This window comes from Calypte anna, chromosome 5A (genome assembly GCF_003957555.1).
Source record: "Calypte anna isolate BGI_N300 chromosome 5A, bCalAnn1_v1.p, whole genome shotgun sequence".
NCBI classification, from domain to species: Eukaryota; Metazoa; Chordata; class Aves; order Apodiformes; family Trochilidae; genus Calypte; species Calypte anna.
Genome location: NC_044251.1, coordinates 25,845,132 through 25,871,432, shown reverse-complemented (window position 1 = coordinate 25,871,432; position 26,301 = coordinate 25,845,132). Strand labels below are relative to the sequence as shown.

At 38.5% G+C, this 26,301-nt stretch overlaps 1 protein-coding gene across 2 annotated transcripts in view; it reads right to left on the bottom strand.

Annotated features, from left to right (window-relative positions):
* TTC8 (tetratricopeptide repeat domain 8) overlaps positions 1-14,920 on the bottom strand; it is a 38,923-nt gene extending 24,003 nt beyond the window's left edge. For both annotated transcript variants that reach the window (XM_030451950.1, XM_030451951.1), the window contains exons 1-5: positions 14,730-14,920; positions 7,119-7,148; positions 3,224-3,344; positions 439-502; positions 126-285 (exon numbers count right to left, since the gene is read on the bottom strand). In XM_030451950.1, coding sequence (XP_030307810.1) covers positions 126-285; positions 439-502; positions 3,224-3,344; positions 7,119-7,148; positions 14,730-14,837 — 483 coding nt within the window. In that variant the 5' untranslated portion in view covers positions 14,838-14,920. The remainder of the gene's footprint in view (positions 1-125; positions 286-438; positions 503-3,223; positions 3,345-7,118; positions 7,149-14,729) is intronic.
* Between the last annotated feature and the right edge of the window lie 11,381 nt (positions 14,921-26,301).

Below are 26,301 nucleotides of genomic sequence, written 5' to 3'. Positions count from 1 at the left end.
AGAATTTAAACAAAAAATTAAAACTGCTTGCCACCTTCAAACTTGAGTTAAGGTCAACTACTATGTCAATGTACAAGATACTCTGCTCAAGAAAGCCATCATCTAACAACAGACAAATCACTTACCGTTCCCAGCCTGCCAAATCTCCCAGAAGCACTGGTAATTGGACGAGCTGTGAGACCTGTTCGAGGGGTTTTTATAGCCTGTTCCATAGTACTTGGCCGTCCACTTTGTGTGCTGGGTCTCACAAATCCTGTAATAGGTCTTCCTGATTGAGTTACTGGCCTGAAGGTGTTAAGCACATTAGCCTTATGTTGAGTGGTATTTATTGATAGAGAATCTGAATGTTTATATATGAATCATTTCATTTTCAGAAGTTAAATTTAGAATTTGCTACTTGCAATGACTCATATTTTTAAAAAATAAACAATCACATACCTAACAGCTGGGCTGGGGCCTCCACCTTGGCTAGTTCCAGGGAGTTTCAAAGATGTTCCTGGTCCTATAAAATAAGAGCATTTCTCACTTCACATTGAGATACTACACCCTTGTCCAGGAGATGTTCAGAGATGATTGTGTCTTACAATACCCTGGAAATTTCTTTGTTCAAACTGAGGGGACATAGCACCAGAAAAAGAAGTTAAAAAAAAAACCAAAACATTGCACTATACTACTGAAAAATTGTTTAATTGACTATTACGAGGTACCTACTAGAATGAGTATGATTTTGTCACTTTTACTCTCCCCGTTCTCTCTCCTATCCCACTTGGGAGGGAGGGAGGGAGTGGATGAGTGCTGCTTAGCTGCTTACTGGGGCTAACCCACAATTTTCAAGAACATCTTAAGAGCAACAGAGAGCACTGAAGTAAGAAATATTACTGGTACAAGGAAATAATGCTAATTTGAAATGGTATAATCTGAGACAAAAATAGTAATCAGACTGGAGTAAGTAGAACAAAGCCTTCAGCTACAAGGCAAATGGAAAATGGTATCCTATGTTATCAGACCCATGCAGAACACTCCTGCCCAGTTTAGGGCACCGTAAAGCTCAAAGTCATCCATATCCAAAGGTCAAGCATGAAAATACTGAACTGGCTTGAGCCCAGATGAACAGATGAAGGGTCCTTCTTTTCATATACTTCTGTTTCAACAGTGGATCATTAAGAATGACTAGTTCCTCAATGGATTTTCCATAACCTTCACTGATTATAGTCAGTTTTCCCGACCTCCTCAGTCAATGTCTAAGAGATGGCTTTAGAAACCTTATTAAAAGCAATATATGACATCTATGCCTTCTGGTCCCTTTACTGCTTCATGCCATGCAGAGAAAGAAATGAAATTTAAGTTGACACAGCCAGTTCTTGACAAATCACTGTTACTCATCTACTTTTCAGATATTTGTGAACTGCTATTATTCAAAATGTTTCCAAAAACTGAAGCTAAACTAGTAGCTATATAGTTTCCTTCCTTCTTTTCTTCCTCCAAGATAAACCCCAAGTATGCCCTTTTTCAGTTTTCTCTCTCTCTCACCTTCAGGCTGAAACTACCTCTGACATACCCAGTCTTGCATTTTGGCCAAACAAGTCCTGGAGCACATCAAGCACGGCAGATGATTGTCCCACATTACCCTGCACTGGTGTGGCCCCATCTTGAGCACTGTATGCAGTTTGGGGCACCACAGTACAAAAGTACAAAAAAGGACACAGAGCCACTAGAGAGTGCCCAAACGAGGGCTACAAGGTTGGTGAAGGGTTTAGAGGGGAGGGGGAAGCCATATGTGGAGCAGCTAAAGGCACCTGGCCTGTTCAGCCTGGAGGAGACAGAGGGAACACCTCAGAATACCTTTGAAAAGGAGGACTTCACATCAGGCAGAAATTGTACACAAAGAAGCAACAGCTGGAACTATAGTTGGTGACTCCCAGTAAACATTCAGCAGCGATATAATCTTGCAAATAAAAAATTTATTAAAGACAGCAGGGAGGTCTCTCTCTGAGTTCTTACCAATTCTGAAAAACTACAGACTAGTTCAGGCACACCTAGTAGATATGAAGCCCAAATAGCAGTCTTGTCTCCATGATTCAAGAGTGGATGCTAACTATCATACTGTTTTTCTTTGGCTTTGAAATCTGTGACATGCTACCCAGAAAGTCACATTTTTTCAGTTTAAATATAGTTTGAGTGCATTTTTCCAGAATGCTTTATTTCTCAATAATATTAATCAAATTATACTTCTTGGCAGATGGTCGTTCCCACAGGGGGCATAAAACAAAATTTTAAAAGTCTAAATTATATTATTTTGCTGTTTTAAGACAGATACATGTAATTAGATTACCGTAACACATAAATACAAAATGAGTACTGCTTAGCTGTTTATATGTGACCAAGCATGTAATAGCAATTTTAAAAAAAATATGTGGCCAAACAGATATGCAATTGCATACTCCTATCCAGACAAGAAAAGCTTTTCATGCTTCAAATACTAGTTCTGTCCAACATCTAGGTCTTCCCTTGAATTCCTTGACATTTATGAGGTCGAGAACCACAGCTAATAAGATGCATATGAATTCCCATGCAGACTGCATTAAAGAAACAGAGAAAAACAGAAATAATGCCCCAAAGTAGTGGAAGGCTACTAATTACTGGCCACTTAGAAGGGAACTGACGAAGGTGAAAAGAGCTGAACACCAAATAAATGATAGGGATGAAAAACTTGCCCAGAAAGTTATAGAGGGAAAAGTAGAGAAAAACAGAAGAAAGAAAATCAGTTCATAAAATGCTTGCAGGAAATGACACAAAAAGGTGACATCAGATTTGGCAAGACTGTTGCCTACAGTACAGGCATAAGGATTATATTCACAGTTTCAAGGGCATATATTTTTCTCAAGTTTCCCACAGTACCTAAAGAAGACAAAAAAAAAAAAAAAAAAAAAAAAAAAAAAAAAAAAAAAAAAAAAAGTAAAAGAAATGAATGCCCAGAGGTGTAGAGGAAAAGCTGACAAAACACCATCTCTATGAAACTGTCTGACAGGCCTAAGCACTGTAGCAAGATCATGTGGTGTATCTCAGCATTGCCATGCAGCCATGAAACAATCTACAACTTATCTTGTAGCAACAGCTAAAAGCCATATCAGGTCACTGCAGTAAATCCTATTTTATGCTAGATGACAATCTGACCAAAAGAGTTCTTGCTGGTTCAATGTATTTAGGTGAAAGTCATTCTTACGTGCAACTTGAGCGATGGCATTTTCATCAAGGATCATCTCTGCAATTCCCTCTTCATCTATATCAATTTCATCCACGTAGACCATTTCTGTCAAAGCTCGTGTTTTCAGGCTCCAGGCAGCCTGAATAAGGATAAAGTACAGAGCAAAAATACCTTCAAGACACCAAGTAAATAATTTAATCAGCAAAAGATTATTCTCTTCGCAATTTTAATAGGATTGAGTGAGGTCTTGACTTCCAGGCAGTTACATCCACCTGATGGAGGTGGAAAGGGCACCAAAACTTCAGACAACAGTCACTAAGTTCGGAGGACAGAATTTCATGCCTCACGAACAGCTATGATTAATTTAGTTCACAGGCAACACTGTATGATCTTGTGCTTTTGAAGAAATCCCCAGCTACCAGAGTAATCCAAAGTCCACTGCTGACAGACACCTTATTTAACTTGGGATGGGAAAGAAAAGTAAGTAAAACACTGTAATGCAAAATAATGCCCTTACCAGGCATCTGTAGAGGAAGAAGAAAACTCTTTTAACCAGCAGTTAAAGATCCAGTACAATACTACACACATGAAACTGTCTTTAGAAAGATAATCTAAAACTCCTTTGTTCAAGGCATCAGTTGTAAAAAATGTGCAAATGTATAGACTAAGCATCTCAGATTGTGAGATTATTGTAGTACTTGTTAGTGAATTTAACTGACAAATTACTACATTAAATGTCTTGGAGGATTATATAAGCAGAGTGGAAAGGCAAGCAAAATTATAGCCTATGTGACAAGCTTTGTGTAGACTATAGAGACAGCAGATCAATGGGGAAAAGAAAAACCGGTGGCAGCTATACAGAAGTCCTAGCAAAATAAGTACAGATCAAACAACTTTGATAACCTAATATGACTGTAATGTACTCATAGACTTGGCAGGATAAAGACAGCCACAAGACAAGTCCCTGATCTTCCTTCAGATACTAAACAGATCATTATAGATTTTTTCCAGAATAAAAATCACTGCCAAAACAATCAGATTGTTAGTAGAAACACACTGATGACACCTTAATAGAACTGAAGATCAAACACATGCAAACATTTGTTCTTTAAATAAGAGGTAAGAGAAGATCTGAACCCCAGGCTTAATAAATAATTTAAGTAATCATTTAATGGGACACGTCTCATTCATTATGTCTTCAGACTTCATCATGTCTCCCTTCCTCTCATATTTCTGTGCAATTTTATAACAGTCTGTCAAAAAGAAAGTGTATCTAAAAATGTTGAAATATTTAATTCTCCCTTTTAAATGTGCTTTCTTCCAAGCAGGAGGGATTTAGCCAGCCAGTTAAACTACTACTAGAAACATTTGTTCAAGTTAGAAGAGAAATAAACAGGGCAGGATGATCTGAATCTAGGCCAGAGATACATAACTCAGATCTGCTTTATTATCTTTTCGTTTCTTCTTATGAAGTAGGGTGACAGCCTTTAATTAGCATTGCAATGTGCAGTTAAAATGTTCAACACCCTTAACTGTTTTTCATTTTTCCATAGAAGTATTTAGCTTGTTGAATTTTTAACACCATGAAGGTACTCTGCTTTTTTCAAAGACATAAATGTCTGAAGTCAACATAATTATGTCTACACTGGGAATATGGTGAAATTAGAAATCTCAATAAAGCCAAACACGGGCTAATTTCCTACTTGAGATACAAAAAGCTGCTCATATTAATATTTTCCTGGGAATTAAAAGTAGTTTCTACATTAATTGCTAAAACTGGGGACAGTTCTTAACATAGGCATAAGTATATCATTGTGATTTTTCAAATAACAAACATAAGATAATGTGTTTTTAAAAGCAAAATGTTTCTTTGTCAGTATTGAAAAAAATACCTGTCATAAAATATAGATTCCTTAGTCTGCTCTTTCAGTGTTAAGCTCCTGGTCTGAGGCTTTACACTGAAAAAATTTTCAAATATCCTATACTATTCCTTAGTTAAAACATCAGTCTGTAGATTAAAAATATCTAATACCTAAAAAATCAAAATGTGGGAAAGGAGGTAACAATGCATATTGGCATACTGATGGAGACGTCAGAAACATCTTTTCAGAATAATTAAATGAAATTTATGACACCCTTTTAAATGAAAAACAATTTGCTACTTACTCACCAAATCACATAGGGCTTAATTAGAACTACAGCAAATGGCTTTTGGCTTACTTTTTAAAAGAAAGTATAAGACATGCACATTTCTCTTTTAAAATCGACCCTCCTTAACAATTTTTTTCTTTTGCTCATAAAGTTTTCTTTTATCACTTGATGTTACATGAAACATAAAATTCATGCTCGGTTCAAAGATTTTCTTACCAGCTCAATGACTTCAACTTATTTCCTCTTGCTACTTCACCCTTGTATGAAGCCTGCTTTCTGGGTTGCAGGTTTTAGTTCATAAGAAAATACAGTTTTAGTAATTTGCTATGGTGTAATGCACAGATTTTTTGCTAAGTGAAAATCTGTAAGGGTTTAATCACAAAACTGGAAGAGTCCTACTGCCAACAGTGTGACAAAGGCCCATTTACAATCACAGCTATAAAAATAAATGCACATACTTCTGAGTAACCACATGACATTACTTACACCTTGGCTTAGTCCACTCAAAAGATTGATAATTTTGTTTTCTGACAAGCAACATGGCTGGTGTTCATGAACACAACTTGCATTTGTATGAAATGGGCACTTAAACAGTAGGAATAAAGAAAGGACAGCTCATTTCAGACAACCCACACATTCACAACATAACAGATTTGGCTTGTTTAACTCATAATCAGAACAAAATTTTACAATAACTTAATAGTAATTACAGAGGGAAGCCATATTTTAAGTACCGTAAGTACAGAAAAGTGATATAGTATTTCTTAGGAGGTCTAAACTCCAGAAAGAAAAGTTACAAAATGCTTTTCACTTTGTTCCTGAGAACCTGTTTGTCACTGAATGGAGTACCTTCCTCTTGCTCCTGAAAACTCAAAAGAGCAAAAAAAAAAAAAAAAAAAAAAGGATAAACTTAAAATCTAAATGTATTTCCTGAATCTGGTAAAAGATATTTCATTCCCTAACAGTCCTTTCCATTATCATGCATTTTATTCCAGAACACAGAAACTACCTTGAGAAGAGAAGAGCAGAGTTATGAAGATATCTGGCTGTATTTCACTGAAACCATTTTGTATACCAACAACTTGCATGACATCATTGGAACGTAATCAGACATGTGTAAAATATGTTTTGAGCTGTATTTAAAGATGCAATTTCGTATTGCCTCTAATTTCTTCTGACTGTGGGCTGGATGCCACCACCTGCACATTGCTATTCTTCCCATTGCAGTAATCTAGTGCTAACAGAATGAAAACTAATCAATTATTCAGTTTCCCATTGCTAATGCAAAACATCATCACACAGCTTCAAAGTACCAGACTCTACTCAAGGCAGGCAGTGAGAATGAGCTGTAGGAGCAGAAAGGGTATGGGTAGCAGCCCACTATTACACCTCATTAAATGAAACACGAAAGCGAGCCCTAAGAGCATAAACATTGTTGTCTGTGAAATACACATTGGCTTTTCTCTAATCTCATCAGCAGATGAAGGTGATTCAGTTCAAGATAGATTCAATTTAGCTTTTAGAAGGCACTAAGCTACTTAACTGCTGAATAAACTCATAAGAAATATATGAGAGAAATACATTTCTATCAAATACAAAAGCTGCCTATTTAAAATACCCTTTATCAAATGTACTGCCTTACCAATGATTAAAAACAAATTTATTCCATTACGGATTTAAAAAAAAAAAACAAGTATTATTCAGTGTAACAGTCATTCCTAATGACTATATCTAGTAATTGTATTTATGAAAATAATTTTACCTGAAACACGGAGTATTCAGAATCAAGCTCCTGAAAAGAGAGGACACAGAAATTGAGGAATGGAAATGCCAAACATTAACAAAAACAACAAAAATGGAATTATTGCTGTCTTTCATTCCATGCACCATGGTGAGGGGCCCAGGTATATCTCCTTTATAACCTTCTTATATGTATAAGAAGGCTGCTATTAGACCACACTAATGTCTTCTCCAAGATGGCAGCCAGGGCACCCTGCTTGCTCACATTTCACTAAGTGAACAACGTCAAGCTACTGCTTGAGCTAGCACTAGACCTAAACTCTATGGTATAAGATTTGGTCTACTTTCAATGTGAGCATTCTTACTCAGTGAATTCTGTGACAGCAGGGACCTGTAAGACTAGTGATGATCTCTCCTCTTCCTTCTGTAGTGCACTGGAATTTCTGTGGTCCTTTAAAAATCGTATGTGAAATCACAAACTTTTTCATTGGTGTTAGAATGCATAAACCAGCTTATATTTGGATCTAAATGTTAATAATCTCAGCTGTCTCTGATGTACTTGGGCTTGACTAAGGCCACTGAAACTACCTTTGTATTTTAGACATATGATTAAATGAACTCCAAGTTATTTTAATATGTTGTTTTATTTATTGTATTTTTCTTCTAAAGAATAAAATGTCCTGGCTTCCTAAGTAATTAAGGACATCAAGATATTTCAGCTCCATTTTATTCATCCCATTGTGTCCAAGTGCTACAGCACATATGGCACACTAGAAAATGTTTTAAGAACAGTAGGTGATCTTCCATACCATATGTGCTACACTAATGAATGAAGACAAGGTTAGGAGTATTACATCTACACAAACTCAAAAATGCCTTGATGATACAGATGTGTATCTTATTTTAGGCACTTTTCATTAGTTTGAAAATAATTTAAAAATAAAACAAATTTGCTTATGTTGGAGCATTCATATTACTAAGAAATTCAGAAAAAATTGGAAAAAAAGTAGAGTTTGCCAATAATACTAAAAACATTACTCTCATATAAATGTAGGTGATAGTCTGCATTGTTCATACATGCTAATATATTATTTTAGTAAAAACAACAACAAAAGTAACTTATTTTAAATCACACTCAAGTGGGTAATAGAACCCTCCCATTCTACACAATTCTGGAACAACAAAACCAAACAAACAGAAAAATCTTACACATCAACATGGGTGGATCCAGCATTTGCTACTCATGCAAGTAATCCACTGGAACTAGATTCTGAATAAAGACTTCTTTGAGAGGATTAACAAATAGTGTTACCCTGTAAGCTTGTATCTCAAACAAAAGGTCAAATTTATTCTTCATTTACATATATAAAGCCCCTTTGATATTAATAAGATTGTAAAAGCAATGAAGGAAGGATTTAACCCAGATCTCTAAATCCACTGAGAGCATTTTAAAATTAATGTGTAAAGTCAGTTTATTTGAAGAGTATAGAGAATATTAAAAATTTAAGGCTTCTGATACTTATAGACTAGAAGAGGGAATCAAACAAGATTATATACCTTACATTCTAACAGAGCATTCTACAATTAACTTCAGCTTTAATTTAATATATAGAGAATATTAAAATTAGTATATTCTGAAAATGCTCTTCAAATTATTAAGAACAGAAACACAGAAAACACATTGCCCAGGAATAAAAAAGTAGTGGTATGTATCACTAATTTTTACGCATAAACTTAATAATTAAGTCTTTTGAGCCAATAACTGGTTCAATTGAAGACTCTTTTTAAATTGCGTTCCAAATACATAAACATATCCATTATAACTTTATTATGACCTTAAAAAAGTACGCAGGTGATCAAGGCTGAAGGTTCACTGTGGCAAAAGCAAGGACGAATAAACAAAAGCAAATCCTCATAGTAGACCATAAATCAAGTTAAAGGCAGGAGATCCACTGTATGTCTATTAATTACATTAGGCAATTTTTTTTTTAATTGTTAAAATAGAGCAGGCCTCATACATCAGTATTGGTTATTGCCTTGAATCTGACATATGGAACACAAAGAAGAATAATCAGATTAGGTAACTAATCAGGATGATCAACAGAGACAGCCCTGGATTGTATTTCCTCTAGGTCACGCTATTACTATAAACATAGAAGACATTGCCTTTTGCTTAGAATAGGAAATAACTAAACTGAGCATCAGTGCTCTGTGTTTGTGTGCCCAAATGCTAGTCACAGAAGACATAGCTTTATCTATCCTCAGATGAGATTGTCATAACAGAAACAAACTCCATCAATAAAATGTATATCCCTAATTCTTAAATGAAGAAAAGTACAGGACATTTTATAGAAAAAAAATATTCCATTCTTCCATAAAATTTAAGTCAGTAGCAGGCAATTATTCTATAAAAATGTTCAGCACGTTTATTCATTCAGAACTCTTCAGGCTAAAACATAACTGATTTTAAAACATTTTGATTTCATTGATGTGTTCTTTAAGAATTCAGGTTTATAATGCCATTCGATACTGCTAGGTAAGAAAATTCTTGATTCATGCCCAGCTGGCTAAAAGGTCAACACTTTACCTTTAAGTCTTCCCAGGGCTTACAGCATCTGGTGACAGAGTTCATAGAGAGTTCTACACCAACTAAGGCAGCTTCTAGCTGGAAGCATAAGCCAACTTACTCTGGAGATCTCAAATTATCTTTTACCATGCTCTTAGAGAACTTTCTAAACATCATTACACTTCTTATGCAAAACAAATTCTGAATACTAAGCTATACGTACACTGAGTGCTAAATTAAGAGATATATCAGATCCATTGGTCAAGAAAATTTCTTAATACGTTTATAAGTGTGAAGGGCAAAAATGCCTACCTCTAAGGCTATTGTGGAAAGCAGATTCCAGCTGCCCATAGTTTTGTAACAGTGTTGTGGCTGTAATGAAGCAGGAGTGGTGCTATCATTTAGCAAACCAGTTGGCCACTGGGGAAAATGGGACAGGCTTTCAGACAAGCAAGGCTGTCTCCTTCAGGCATGAAAACACCCCGAAGATTATGCCCTGTTAGACTCTTCCCTTACTTGTTGTTACATTGTGTCTTAGAAAGGAGCAGGCTAGTTGCCTGAGCAAGGAAAAAGTTCTGACCTGTTAACAATCACAGCTTAACTCAACCATTCCTCAGCACCTCTTTAAAGGATATCACCTCCTGTGGCTGGGTTTGTATCATAACCTAATGCGCTTCCAAGAAAATAATTCCTGAACAGTGACCAAGGGTACTGTTCTTATAAGATTCTTCCTTCCCTACCTGAGGAGGCTGGGAGGCACACGTCTATCGTATCTTGGGCCTGCTGTTCAGAAGTGTTCCCATTAAGGTTTGGATGATTAAATGTAGAATTTCTGTGTGTTTTATAAGCATAATAAACCACACATATAAGGTTAGGTAACAAAAAAGTTACTTCATTTTAGACATTTCTCCAGGTTATACTAGAATGAAAGATGAAAGAACTATTTTCTGGTCCATGAAGAAGACAAATAAAGTTCAATCAAAATATTTAGGAACTGCTAGTACCATTAACATGCTGCTTTCAAAAGCAACACAGACAATCTGCCTAAGAACAGTCCTGGATTCTTAATTAACTTAAAAAAAAAAAAAAAAAAAAAAGTAATCTTAGATAACTTTTGTAGTATTCATAGAATCATAGAATTGGCTGGGTTGGAAGGGACCTCAGAGATCATCGAGTCCAACCCTTTTACCACTGTTGCAGTTGATAGACTATGGCACTGAGTGCCACATCCAGTCTCTTCTTAAATATCTCCAGGGATGGAGAATCCACTACTTCCCTGGGCAGCCCATTCCAATGCTTGATCACTCTCTCCGTAAAGAAATTCTTTCTAATATCTAACCTAAATTTCCCCTGGCACAACTTAAGACCATGCCCTCTTGTCTTGTTGAAAGTCGTCTGGCAAAAGAGCCCAACCCCCACCTCGCTACAGCCTCCTTTCAGGTAGTTGTAGAGAGCGATGAGGTCTCCCCTGAGCCTCCTCTTCTCCAGGCTGAACAGCCCCAGCTCTCTCAGCCTGTCCTCATAGGGTCTGTGCTCGAGTCCCTTCACCAGCCTGGTTGCCCTCCTTTGGACCTGCTCCAGGACCTCAATCTCCTTCCTGAACTGGGAGGCCCAGAACTGGACACAGTACTCGAGGTGTGGCCTCACCAGGGCTGAGCACAGGGGCAGAATCACTTCCTTGGACCTGCTGGCGACGCTGTTCCTGATACAGGCCAGGATGACATTGGCTTTCTTGGCCACCTGGGCACACTGCTGGCTCATGTTCAGCTTCCTGTCAATCCAGACTCCCAGGTCCCTTTCTGCCTGGCTGCTCTCCAGCCATTCTGTCCCCAGCCTGTAGCGCTGCTTGGGGTTGTTGTGGCCAACGTGCAGGACAACTTAACTGATATAGTACCATTATAATAAATACGGAATAATAATGTACAGTAGTATGAGATGAGGCAAGTCAGGAGACAAGTCAAGAGAATTATGTATGTCACTTATTTGAGTTCCAATTACCTCTGTGCTCAGCCTTTGAGTCTGGTATCTTTCAAAGGTTTTATAAAATAATGCTTTTATTAAATGCAAAGTACATATGCTACAGTATAAACATTTGTGGTTTTTTAATCTTTTATATTAGGTAGGTTCAAAATAGTTCATAATCTTTCAACTACATATAAAACACATTCTTGAGTCACTATAATATTTCCTTTATGCCTGAAGTCTAGCAGGGAGCACCCGACAGATGGGTAACAGAAAGCAGTGTTATAAAAATAAGTGCAACAACACAGAGAAAAGTCCTGCAAGGCCTTACAGAACAGAAGGAGAATAATAAAATACAGACTTGGACAGATAACCAGTAAATATTAAGATTTTGAGCTGATTACACTAAAAAATGTACAATCTAAAACATATATCATAAGCACAGCTGATTGAAGAGAAATGCCATTTCATGTTGTCTGCCATGAATGTTAAAGCTATATTTTAACTAGATAATTAGAAAAAGTTTTACTTGAAGATATTTCAAGTGTAAGATTTTGTATGTTGAGCTGGTTCCAGTTGCACTTTTGAGCTTAGTTCCAGTTGCACTTTTGTAAGTTATTTAACTGATACTGTTTCTCCAACCTGCTGTATCAAAAAAAAACAGGTGGTATAAATCATGTTAAGTCTTCTATGAGGAGCTGTACTCTGGACTAACAGCTAGGAATGATAGAAAAAAGTAGTTCAGACATTACATTATACACCTTGGAGTATAGTATACTCCAAGATCCTGCTGAACTGTCATTTAATAAACACCTCTCAATTTATTTTATTATTTTAAAAGTCTCTAAACTGCTACTCCACTTGCATAAAGTACTTATATTGAGTGCAATCCACCTGCTGGTGGTCTGCAAGCTTACAATGTGCATTCCTCAAACACTGGTCTATGGATAAACTATTTTCAGAGAAAGACTGGAACATCATTCCATGCACTGCTAAAACGTTAAAGAGGATGACTGATATTTTCCAAGCTAAAGATGTATTTTTAGTTATTTTTAGAAGCCATTACTACCTGCTTAAAAAGTGCTCTTAATACGGTGTCATGGTTTAGGCCCAGACAGCAGCTCCTTGCTCACTCCTTTCCCCCGCCCAGTGGAAGAGAAGAAATAATACTATTAATAATACCAATAAATGAATACATAAATGACCACAGGAGCTACACTGGCTTTGTCCTCTCCCGGCTTCTTGTGAAAATGAACTGAAGGCAGAAAATAATAATAATAATAATAATAATAATAATAATAATAATAATAATAATAATAAAAAATCCCAGACAAACCCAGGACACAAGGATTCCTCCAAAAGATTACATGGGGCAAGAGCCAAAATAACCACATTTCAAGTTTGCCTCTACAGGAAGCAAATACATTTCTCTTTCATCTAAACTTTCAGGTAAGTTTGAAATACGCTGCTGCTGAAGAGTACAGTTTTTACATTAATAAGAAACTGTGAGATGAACATATTTAAGTTATAAAGTTCAGTCCTCTGCTGGCAATCATGACATGGAAACACCTATGAAACTTATTTATGAAGCATAAGTACTTTAAATGTTTTCACTCTTTCATACTTACAAAAGGTGAAGCTTACTTATAGGCTGGTCTGATCATTTCAAAAATTAAGTGATCAATTTTTTGTCCCAACTTTACCTAGTATTTGGAATAACCCTCACGTTGCTGTTATGTAAGGTTGTAAGTCTCTAGGGAAAATAGGTAGCTTTATTTAAGAAAACAACTTAATTTGTATACTTAATATTGCAGCACGTGCAATATATATTTGAAAGAAATAAGGAAAAGCAAATGGATCTACATCATCTCATTGCTGTTTTGTTGTTTTCCTCCTAGACATTTTGCACAGCTTTGTACACCTACATTTCTGTCAGTTCCAGTTGTCTTCAATAAGTTTCCCATTGCTACTGTAAGCAGCCCAGCAAATGTTGGGAGTTGCCAAGTGTAACAAAACAATTTTATACTTGAGCTTCAGGACACAGTTGAACCACAGCAGTCTTTATATTTGCTGAGATCATAGATTGGAAAATATTTTACTAATTTAAAACGTATAAATTAATAGCAACAAAAGCACTATAATCTTTATGACTCTTATTTCCTGTTATTACCTGTGCTGTCTCAAGACTTTCTATCACAAATCAAGTGATATGCAAAGATTGCATGTATCAAGATCCAATAACATAAATGCAAACAAATTATATAGGACTTGCATTTGTTCAAGAACATCACTAAAAAATTTTCTGCCAAAGACTCCTTGTTGGTGCCTTGCAGCATATGAAAGATTCTTTTAAATATTCATCCTAAGTCAGTTTATACAATTTACTCAACCGTGAGACTGTGCAGCTTTCTTTACAGAGTTCTCCTTTGTGGTGAAAAGCACTGCCTTCAATATTCTTAGAATATGTAGCTCTAAGATGCCTTCTGTCTGCTGGTAATGCCCTGCAATAAGCTGAGCTAAAATGGTTGTTTCAACCTTATGAGGCTTAGTCCATACAGCAACTGTGATACCTGAACATCCGTGTGAAATCAACAGTAACACCCTCAAACAGACATTACTTTTAGTCTTGGCTCTTCTTCCTTCAGCTTCGCAACATATCGAGTGAAGTGAAATTACCGCTGTGAGGAGTCTGGGGCCCCACCACCGTCACAGTTCCCCTCCCTTCAGCCCCGTACTTGTTGCACTGCTCCCCGCCCTTGGCTCTGTTGGGGCGGGGGCCGCCAAGGCCTGGCTGAGGAGGAGCCGGCGACCCCGCGCTCTCCGCCACCAGCTTCGGGAGCGATGCCGAGAGCTCAGTGAGGGGACGCAGCCCCGGCCTCCTCCTCTTCCTCCTCGCGGGGCTCGGCGCGGCCGGCCCAGCCCCCTCCGGCCCTCAAACGGGCGGTCACACACGGCCCCTCCGGCCGCTGCAACAGGTAGAGGGGCAGTCCGGTGGTGCTCGCCCCACTGGGCGGGGGCGAGCTGCCCGCTCCCGACCGACACCACCGCCTCTCGCCCCAGCCATCCGGAGCCCCCGGCGTCCCGGCCAGTCCCGGCCCCCTGTACCTGCTCGCCGGGCGGCCTCTCCAGCAGCTGCGAGCAGAGATCCGAGCACTGCCGGAACTTCCTCCGCCTGAAGTAGCTCCAGGCCTGGAACAGCGGCTCAAGCCCCATTTCGCCAGAGTCCCCGGCGCCTCCCGGTCCGCTGCCTGCCGAGCGGAGCCTGGGGCGGAGCTCGAGCGACCGAGCTGCTGCCGGGGAAACGGGAGGCCCCGCCAGGCCGAGGCGGGGCTGCGCGCCGTGCCGTGAGGGCTCGGGGGAGGCAGGCGGGCGGTACCAGCGAGCAGCGGTGCGGGTCCGGGCAGCGAGCCGTGGTCTTGCTCTTGAGCCGTGATCTCCCTGCAAGAGCCTCTCGTAGGCTGGTGGGTTGGTGCCTGAAAGCAGAGTTTGATCTGTAATACTGAGAACAACAGATGTCAAATAGCTCGCTTTTTAAACTGTCTGAAATTTGCTGGGCTATTACCAAGAGCCATTTTGAACTGGAATATATTCCTAGACGATAAGAGTACAGTGCTGTAATCCTTATTTGGGTAAACTGTCCTTTAAAGCCACAGAAAACCTGACTGAGGAGAGTTGTGCCAAGGAAGGTTCAGATTAGGTGTTCGGAAAAATTTCTTCTCCAGAAGAGTGGTGAAGCATTGGAACAGGTTGCCCAGGGAGGTGGTGGTGTCACCATCCCTGGGGGTATTATATATCTACAAAATGGGTAGATGTGGCATTTTGGGAAATGATTTAGTGGTTAAGGTGGTGGAGGACTGATGGCTGGACTCAATGATCTTGAAGGTCCTTTCCAACCGTGATGATTCTATAGTTAGAAGTACAGGTTGCTGTGAACAGCACTGTTCTCCATCTTGCAGATCCCAATAGTTCCTTGAGTTCATTGGTTCTTGCAAAGAAAAAATCAGACCAAGATTTTAGAGATTAATAAAGATGGACTAGGACTAACTCTTACTTTGTATTTATTGCTAATATGCTGTTTTCAACCAACAGTCCAAGTAAAAGGAAGAAAAAAAAATGCCCAACAGTGGCTGGAGAAGTGAGTTTGTTATGTGAAAATCTCTGATGGATGAATATTAATGCGATAGATAAAATCATGTCATTTGCATTTTAACAGATCATTCTGGGTTTATTGCTTGTGTCTTACTGAAACTATCAGTTCGTCCAAGATCCATCTCATGGATATCCAAGCGAACAAGACCAGTGTCAGGTGGAAAGATGGAGAAATAATAAATTAGACGAAATTCTAATACTGGAGTAAGTGGCCTGAAGTAGCCAGCTGTAGCCAGCTGGGTTTTGTTTGTCTCATGAAGAGTGCACAGGTGTATTGGGTTTGTATGGCAGGGTCTCAACAGCAGGGGACCACAGGGGTGGCTTCTGCAAGAAGCTGCTGGAAACTTCCCGTGTCCTATAAAGCCAATGCCAGCAGGCTCCAAGATGGAGCTTGTAAATAGTTTTTTCCATGTCACCTTCTGAGAGCATAGATTAATTTAGCATGTTTCATGTCCAACTATGTTGGGTGTTTCAGAGCCCTACTATAAGGCCTCTACAGTAGAGGAAAGCAAAGTGCAGATTATTTTTTGTTCTATTTCCTTGAAAGTTTGCTGCGAGCTGTATTCCTTTTAGACATGTATTCCTGTTTCAGAGCTGCTGTTTGCTCAGGTGATTCCTGGATAGTAATCAGTCCAGCCTGTCAGCTGAGGTATCTGGTACCAGCCTATGTGCAAATGCTGCTGCTTATCCAAAAAAAGTGCATCGTATATAGTTGGCTGATGCCACCAGTAAAAGCAAAAAGCCCAGCAGTTGCCGTTCTGCAGAGCTGAGATGTATATAAAAAGTTAGTACAGACAGGAAGTATCAACACCGGTCAGATGCTGGCCTAGAATGCAGTATCCTGCTCCTGCCACTGCCCCTGGGCAGTTGCCACTACTGACTTGTGTGAACATGAAAAAAGATCTTGCTCTTCTCATTTCCCACAAAGACCAATTCCATCTAATGCATAGTTGTGCAGTGTACCACATACCCCATTTTTCTAAAGTCACTCTGTATCTCGAAGTTGGACTGGGTGAGTCGGAGACAAAGGTCAGCAAAAATTTTCAACATCAAAGCTTTTTGCTTTCAGGGCTTCCTGTAGTTGCAACTTGTCCTTTGTACATATGCCCTTCTATGCATGGAGTAAGCCACTGGTGACTTGCAAGTTAACCACAGTCATTTAAGCTGTATATATTAGCTCTAAAAAGAATTTAACCAATCAGGCAGCAAATGAGTGTCCTGTGTCCCCTGTATGTACCCATGCTACACAGCTGACCTGTAAATAAAATGACTCTGCCATGTAATTGTATTCATCGTTAGGCTGACAGAAGCTTGGGGAGCTTGTATGGCTTCTCAGCAGTTTTCTCACAGAGGCTGCAGTGCGTGAAATAACTCAGCTCCATTCAAATGAATGACAGTTTTTTCTGTTGGGAGTGCACAGTCACAGCCTGGGAGATTGGACGTGCTGGCCCCCCTCCACAAAACCAAGAACACAGTATGTTTCAGACTCTGGCATTAATATCTGCAAGGTATTAAGGAGTAGTTTCCACCTCTTGAGCATTTCCTTCATGTTGTCATTTTGACATCCCATCTGAGAGCTGGAAGTGTTACCCATCACAAGATATCTATGCAGTGGCTCATGGAAAAGTAGTGGCTGGTTTCAGTAAAAATAGTAGTGCTTAAATCTCCATGGTATACTTCAGGAATTATTTTGTGGCATACTTGTGTATAGCATGTGGAAAAATAATAGTTTTGAATCTGTGTGGACACTGCTTAGTTTCTTTCCCATAGTTCAGGGCTAAAACACTGTCTGAGCATCTCGCTAGAGCTATTGTCTTCTTTCACCCATTCTTCACCAAAATTAGGAAAATTATTCTGTGAAAATTTGGACAAAATAAATTTGGGAAATTATACCTCAGCTGCACTTGATTTGTGGGGGAAGAAAACAATATAAATTTCCTATTTAACAGCAATAGGAAAAAAAAATATTTCACTGGGTGAAACCCACTTACAAGTTGGGTTTGCATGTGATATGAAAAGTGGAAGTTGCTTGGCTTGAGTGCAACACAGGCTTGTCTGCATTCTTTGAGTAAAGTTTTGTAATGTAGTGGTTAGTAGCTTCCATTATCTTAAGTTGAAGTGCTTGGTTTTGTCCTATTACTCAAACGTCTGCCATGTATAATTAATCCCTCCATGTTCATTGTATCAGTGCTATTTTGGGACAATGATAGGTATGTGATATAACTATAGAAATCACCAGGGTTTATTAAAGAAAAAAACATGTGCTTGTCTTGTATAGCTATGCAAGATCATTGTATTAGAAGTGACCTGACCTGACCTTGTGTGTTTTGAGAGACTATTCTCATCCTCTGTGAAAGGACAGGGAATTCAGTGGTGCTGCTTTGTTACAGCTGGACTATTGTGATATTGTGACCCACTCTCTCATGGGTCATTTCAGCTTTGCCTTCATTTATTGGAACCAAGAACAGAAAATTCAGGAATCAGAACTGAGAGACAGTTTAACTCCTCTTTCTGTGATTTATTCTTCATTTGAAAACTGAATATCCCAGAGATAGGCTACAATCAGAACTCTTATTATAGTTATTTCTAAATAAAGGTATCAGAGAGCTCAACTGACTATCAGGAATTCATTATTATCTTTATTCATAAAATACATGGATTTGTATAACTGCTTTTTATAAAATGTAGGTTTTATTGACATCTATAACTGTGTACTGGTGTCACAGTTCAGGCCCAGCTGATACCAACCAGGCCTCTGCTCACCCACCTCCCACCCCCACCATGGGACAGGGAGGAGAAAATCCACCCAAAGGCTCATTAATTGAGACAAGTATGGGGAGGTTTGCATTCCCCAGTAACAGGCAAAAAACGGACAGGTTCAATTTAGGAAGAAAAAACACTGATTTAATCTACATGGAGAGAGAGAACATGGCCAGATCTTAATACCCTCCCCACTCAGCTTTTCCCTTCTTCCCGGGCCCGGATCCCTTTGCTGCTGCTTCCCCCTCAGGGCACAGGGGATGGGCAGGGGGGGTTTAGGGTCACTTCCCACGTGGTGTTTCTGCTGCTTTTCCTCCTCAGGGGGAGGACTCCTCACAGTCTTCCCCTGCTCCAACACGGGGTCCCTCTCACAGGACATCCACATCTGACCCTCTCCATGATCCTGCACAGGCTGCTACTTCACATCTGCCCACCAGCAGCTTCACATCTGCCCACCGCATTCAACCCAGCGTGGTCCTCCAAGGACTGCTCCCCTGTGCTCCTCCATGGCTGCAGAGGCACAGCTGCCATCTCACCATTGGCTGTGGGGAAATCTCTGCTTGGCACCTTTCCCTCCTTCTTCACTGACCTTGGTGTTTTTCCTCTGGCATTGCTCTCTCACCTCTCTCTTTTTTATATTTTTGCAGTTTCATTTCCCCTTTCTTTCATATGTTACCCACAGAGGTGCATCCAGCTTCCCTTATCTGCTCAGCCTTGTGCAGAGGTGGGGCAGGGAGCAGAACCCAGGGAGCCTCCAGCAGCTTCTCACAGGAGCCACCCCTGGGGCTCCCCCTCTTCCAAAACACCACTACACTAACCCAAGACAAATGGATTTCACTTGTGGTTCAATTAATTGTTCAACTAATTGTCAAGATTAAATGTCGCTTAGAGATTTAAATCTGCTCTGCATTTTTACCTTTAATTTTACTACAGCTTTTTTTCTCTACAGACAAGGGCACTTTAAACTGATACTGAACATTGGCTTGGAAAGGATAGATGTATATAATGTTTTTTGTCTCTATATGCTCTTCCAGAATAATCTATTGGTCCGTTAGAATAAACTATTGGTATGCCTAAAATGCTCTATATTTTTGAAATGTTCTTATGACTCTTCTCTCACAGTGTTTTAACATTTCAACTATGAGATACATGATTTTGCTTCTGATTAAATGCATAGAGAAGAGAAGACTAGGTCAGGACTCACCAATATCTAAGACCCCTTTCCTTTAAAATAAAGATACTATAGGTTGACTTTGCCTTTCTCTGTAAGTCTCCTATGAAGGTCTTTGGTGCACTAAGCAATCCTACTTGTTTCTTGAACTAGGAATGCTAACTCTTAGGCCTTATCCCTCATCATGAATTGACATTCTTATGATAAAACCAGGAATAGAACCTAAAAATAGTTCCTAAAATTCTGTTCTTATCTTAGAATTTCTTATTCAACTCTATAGAAAACATCCTGTATCCTTCAGTAGCATCCCTCAGATGCAGGCTTCTGTCAGTTATCTCTCTCAAGATGAAAGAATACAGAAGAAAGATGTAATTTGCTTCTCAATACAATTAGCAAAGACTTGAAAATTAACATTGATGTTACCACACACCTACCTGCAGATTGCCTCAGCTAGAGACATCTGGCTTGCCTTTTAACATGAGCTGATATCATGAAAGATGACACAAAAAGGGTTCACTCTAATGATTCACATTTTGATGCTGGAAGAATTGAGAGCAACAGAGTGTACAGCAACTTTCATTTTGTGTGTTTTGAATGAATTTCAACAGAACTACAGATCAGGTAGATCAAGAGCCTGCTTTTTGGGAAGGTAGTCATGGCAGAAAAGCACAAAGTTCCCTCTCTCCATGCTGTTACCAGCAAGGACTGTGCTGAAGTTGAGGTCACATACTGTTTGCATGTAGAACCCATTTCTTACTGCCTGTAGAAAATTAGGAGAGGTCATGCAAATGAAATTGCATTAAAGTCAGACTTTTCTGCTAAGGGTTAGATTCAGCACTGGACAAAGTAATTTTTAGTAACAGCTGCCTCTTCCATTCTGTGACCAGCCAGGTCAACAGTATTCATCAATAGCAACTACTGCTATCATAAATAAGAACACTACTGCTTCTTGATGAGTATACATGATATCCTAACCATGGTTACCATGGTCTAGATGAAAAGATATCATCCAGCAGCTGATAACAGAACTCAGGTAGCAATACTCTTCAGATCCGAAGCCATTAACCTTTGTATGATTTTAGGTCAGTCCTGTTCTGTTTGCACATGGACTGAATACAAACTTTGTGATCAGATCCACACCTCCCCCAGTGTACAGATAGTAAGATTGTTTCTCAAGAGATATTGCTACCTTCCTTTTTATCTTTAGTGTTTCATATGAGGCACTATTTCTTGTTTGATGCAAATCCTTGGTATGAGGAATATGGGTTGGTGTTCATCACACAAGAAGGAATCAATGCAATTATAAAAAAACAGTAGCATGCTAAAAAGACTGGTATGCTATTTTGATTTAAAGACAGGTTGCAAAAAATTTCAAAAGATTTGCTGAGGACTGGATGCTCAACTTAAAAAAAAATTATTAATTACAAAGCCATACCAGCATCATCATTTAATATATACCTGTTAATTCCCACAAAAAATGATGTAGGTGGCCTACAATTCTACTTTCTTACTTTTAGGACTGTTAGTCTGCTTTATTATTAATTTCTGGTTTTTATAGCAAAAATGTGGGAAAAACTTGTTTTCCTTCTGTGAGGAGTGGTTTTTTTTATAGACACTTATCTGCAGTAGGTTACACTGAAAAGGTGTATCATAAAACAGTCTTTTGTCCTGTTTTCTTTTGCAATAGAAATCACTCAAAATGAAGTATATGTTGTCCTTAAAAGAGGCTTACTTTACTTCAGGCAGAGGACTGATTTGAGTGCAGTATGATTGTTGGGAACAGAATTGAGTGTCTAAATCAGAGAATGAATTAAGTTGGAAGAGATCTTTGGAGGCTGTTTAGTTCAACCTCCCACTTAAACCAGGGTTACCTGGGGAATTCACAGCCTCCTTGGGCCACTGATTCCAGTCCTTCATCAATCTGCTCGGGTGGTTAGACAAATCTAATAGTATCAAGTCATACAACGAAATAAATGAATTCAAGGTTTGCATTCTACTGCTTGGTTAATAGTGCTAAGTTGATTTTTAAGTTTCTCAGTACTATGAACGTTAATACTGTTACTTTTTTTTAACACTTAAATATTTTATTTCCTTCAGTTCTTCCAGATATTTATATTATCACTGGTAAATGATGTAATGTTTGATAAACCTGCATTATTGTATGTTGATTCTATGTGGTGACTTCTAGCTAAGTTCTTTCATTATTCCTTTTGACAGCTAAGCTTTGTGAGAGCTTTTGCAAAGTCAGTACTGTGCATTATGTTTTGAAACCTTGTCAGCTACAGTGTAAAAAGATGTAATCTTGACCTGACAATTTAAATGTAATAATTAGCACCAACCAGCTGAAATACTAATTGTTTTCCCCCCCCCAGTATTAACAACATACTTTGGGGCTGATCATCCTACACTATTGCAGTTGTAAAGAAAAAACCCTGAAAACAGGTAGAAAAAGTACTACTGCATGTAATGAAGGTGTTGCTTCACAATGTTTTTTATCGTGTCATAAAATGGAGTCAGGGACAGCTGCTACATAAATAGAACATAAAATAAGCTGCATTTTCTATTTAGTTTAGTCAGTAGTTAAAATCAATCAATTTTGAGAGTCCAGAACCAGATTTTCATCATAAATCTACTGATAGAAAAAGCACTGGTATTTAATCAGACTCTCTTTGTGCACCTCATTGAAGCCTGCTTAGGTTTATACATCAAGTACTGGTGCTTGATGCAAATCTTCAGAGCACCTAGATGAATGACACACATATAATTGTGCATAAAATGCAAGCTGAAAAACTGTTTAGATCCAAACATGTGGTGGTGTCTGGAGCCATGTTGTGTAAACACAATGTCATTGCTGAAAAAACCTGTTCATTGAGTGGCTTCAGAATGCATTCTTGTGTCAGATTGTTGGTAGTCAGAAACACAGTATTTTTTTTCATTAATTATAGACTAAAAAGATTTTTTTAGTGAACTGCTGCAATGTGCTAACGCAGATTTTATCTCCAATTTTTAAAATATGTGATCAACATTTTAAGAAAGAATAAAAATGTTAGTGCCTAACTTCTGAGACTAATACTAAACATTATTTCACTTAAGCAACTTCAAATCTGGAACTAAATCTGAAAGTTCTGTTCCTTTTTTTTTTTTTTTTTTTTTTTTTTTAAGAAAAAAAACACCCATGTGCTGTGTTGGGTGTTCTTTGACTGAAATTTTTGCTAGTGAAATCATGGTAGAAACCATTCTCCTAGTTTCAAAAGTCAGGGTATTTGAATTTGGGATTACAGGAGAGACCCTACACCAAGATCTTTTGGTAACAGCATCTAATGGCTAAGGAAGCCAGCACACAGTTTTCAGTAACTGTGTTCCCTCTGCAGTTTCAGCTGCAGTTTCAGTTTACTGATGTACTTGCATCACTTCCTGTCCTAAGCAGATTTATTTCTGCTATGTATTGTCTGGAAGAAGTTATTGCTTTCTCTAGCAATGATGGATGAATTTAATTTCAAAGTTTGTATTTTGTCCATCCCTTTACCAGCTCTCTGTTAGGAAACTTATGTGAGGATATTTTTAAATTTAATTTCTGTGAATAAATGCACTGCAGCCCTAGCTGCTGTCTGCATAGTGAAAATTACATGTTCATTGTCTTTTCAATAGGGTGCCTATTTCTTCCAGTATCTAGAATGAATGTTTACTGAATTAGTACAATTCTTATTATCAAGGTGTAATATATCTTGCAGAAGCAGGACAAATAAATGTAATATTAAATTTCATGCATCTATGACTGTTTTAATTTCATTGCATCTATGACTGTTTTAATTTCATTTCAACCATCCTATCAAGTTTATCAGTCAGTACCAAAAAAAAAAAATATGTATTCCTAGCTACCAACCTAATAGTAAAACTTGCTTTTATGATGGTTACAGTATGGGATGATGTTTCAGCATAGGGCACAATTTTAAAGAGCAATTGCATTTTTCTCTTCAGAGCATGTCAGCTACAGTGTTTTGAAAATGTAAAAAAAAATTTAGGTACACTATAATGTACATGCAGCTTTTTGCTCCTTAGATCATAATTTTTCAGCTTCTTTTTATAAAGATATCATCTTCTGTGACCAGACCTTGTATGTGCCCCCATCTTGTATTTCCAAGACTCACCTGTGTTGAGGAGAGATGTGAAGAAATCAGTAACTATATTTCTTTGCCATTTTCTTAACCTTAATTGGTTTATTTGCTTCTTGATGATGCAGTAAATAATTTTCAAGGCTTCCTATGTCTAATATTACTTTAAAAAACCCAAGCAAATCTATTGCTAATTTAATAATTAGACCTTTAATTTTTTCTCATAACTTGCATCCTATGTGTTGGCTGGTATGGTATAAAATATATCATTAAAATTTTCATTTTCTAAAGGAGCATTAACTCAAATAGTGTTTGAGTTTGAGATGCTGTCTTTTTTCCTGGACTTCTTATTTTTACCCAGTAATAAACATGCCTTTGTGATTCTTAATGTTTGTCTTAGTATCATTAAATGGTAGCACGTAATTCTCATTACTCTCTCTCCTAAATAGGTTTCTTAGCTTTGCAAATATTACTTTCAGGCACTGTGTGCCCATAATAGACTAGGACCTTTTTATCCCTAAGGATGTTGAAATTAATGTTGTCACTGTTGCTCTTCTGTCTTGTATTATATAATTACTACTTGAACCAGCTACTCTGTATTACTTAGGACTTAACAGAAAACAGTCCCTCATGTTGTGTGCACAGGAATTAGCTGTTCCAAGAGCATGTCTTTAAGAAATTATTTCTTTAAGCCTCGTTCCATTTAGCTGAACGTGATATACATTATAAATATATTTACAATATGCTATGAAGTATCTCTTCTTATAAACGTGTTCTGAGACATTAAAATGCCACTTATTGTTCTTTATTTAGAGAAGTGATGTACTTGGGTCACTCTATACTAATGAGTATGAACACATTTTGCAGGAATGTATCTGACAGCACAGGAGAGACAGAAACCCCATCACGGGCAGCTGAGGCAAAACAGCTAAACACTTTATTTCACTTGTGAAAATCCTTACTGGACGTACATATAATGCCTTATTTGGCTAAAAAGCTTGTTTATTTCCCACTATACCCACAGGCCTGACCCAACATACCTTTCCTCTCCCGGCCAATGCCGCCTGGGTGCCGCTTTCGGCGATCAGCACCGCGGACAGCGCCGGCCCGGAGCCCGCTGCGGGGCTCAGCGCCCCGGGCATTGGGGCGGCGGGAGGCGGGGGCAGCCGCGGGCCGGGGGGAGACCTTGGACTGCACAGCCCACGCTCCGCTGGTGGATCTGCCACGGAAAGGAGCGGAGAAGGACTTGTGTCGGAGTCCTAGTGTACATGTGCAACGTGTACCTGAGTGTACACTGGTGGTGGGGCGTCGTGGGTGCTCATGGTTCGATGGATGTGATGGCTGAGATGGCTGCCTGGTGCCAGTGATGCTGACTGGAGATGTCCAGGCTGGCAGAGGCCAAAGGAATTATGCGTGTCAGAGCCGAGTGGGAATGCCAGACACAGTAAGGGTAGAGGAAGAGGTCTGGATACTATGCTACTTCCTATTCCTGAAAAATAGATGCCCAGTATGAAATTTTCCACTTGCACTCCTTATGCATCAGGTTAGCAAACTACAACAACAAATAGTTTTCCCCTTGCAATTTTCTCTCAGGCATCTCCTCATCTTAGAGGTGGTAGTCAGTTCCAGAGCAATCAAAAGGAAATGCTGTGTGGTGTGTGACATACAGCTGTTCCCATCGTCCTTGCATTGCATATTTGTAGTTTTTCTGACTACAGTTCTAGGTTCTCCTGTTCATTACAGAAAATGCAATCTGCAACTTCGAGTTACAGCTGATGTCATCATATATTAAAATTTCTTCCTGATTGCTGTTTTCTCTTTTCCATTTTGGTAACAGTGGTTTTGCAATGTGCAGATGAAAACAGCCTCTTTATTTTCACTAACAAAATACTTTCTTGTCCTAATTTCTGAGTGGTGAATAAGTCCACAAAATTAAAATTTTAATTTTAATTTGAAGTTAATACCACACATTAGTATTGCTCTCAAGAGGTCCAGAATTTCACTTTAAGTAAGAACTCAACAAAAGTATATCTTTATATAGAGCAGAAGTAGAGACACAATAACTATGTGTTTTTGTACTTTAGTGTTTACATATGCAGTAAATGTGCAGTAAAGAGAAAATAAATTTGTTCTTAATTTATACCACAAAAATACTCCCACTTTGAAAAGAGGTTTTACAACAGCTGAAGTCAAATATGTATCAAATGCCTATGTCTGCTGATAATCTATCCAATTAACATTTAAAATCTTGAAACATGTTACTTCAGTCATCATGTACATTCAGTATTCTCTGAACCTACTTTCTCATAACCTTTGGTTTATGAAGGGAACAGTCTTGCAGTTGTAATGTTATTTTTAGCATCAATATATTTGCTGCTTCATGGAAATGCACAAAATCTTACTAGGAGTTTGATTAAATGTATATTGACATTCAAAACATTCTATGGACTTCAAAGGGAAGCAATGCAGAAATTATTGGTTTTGT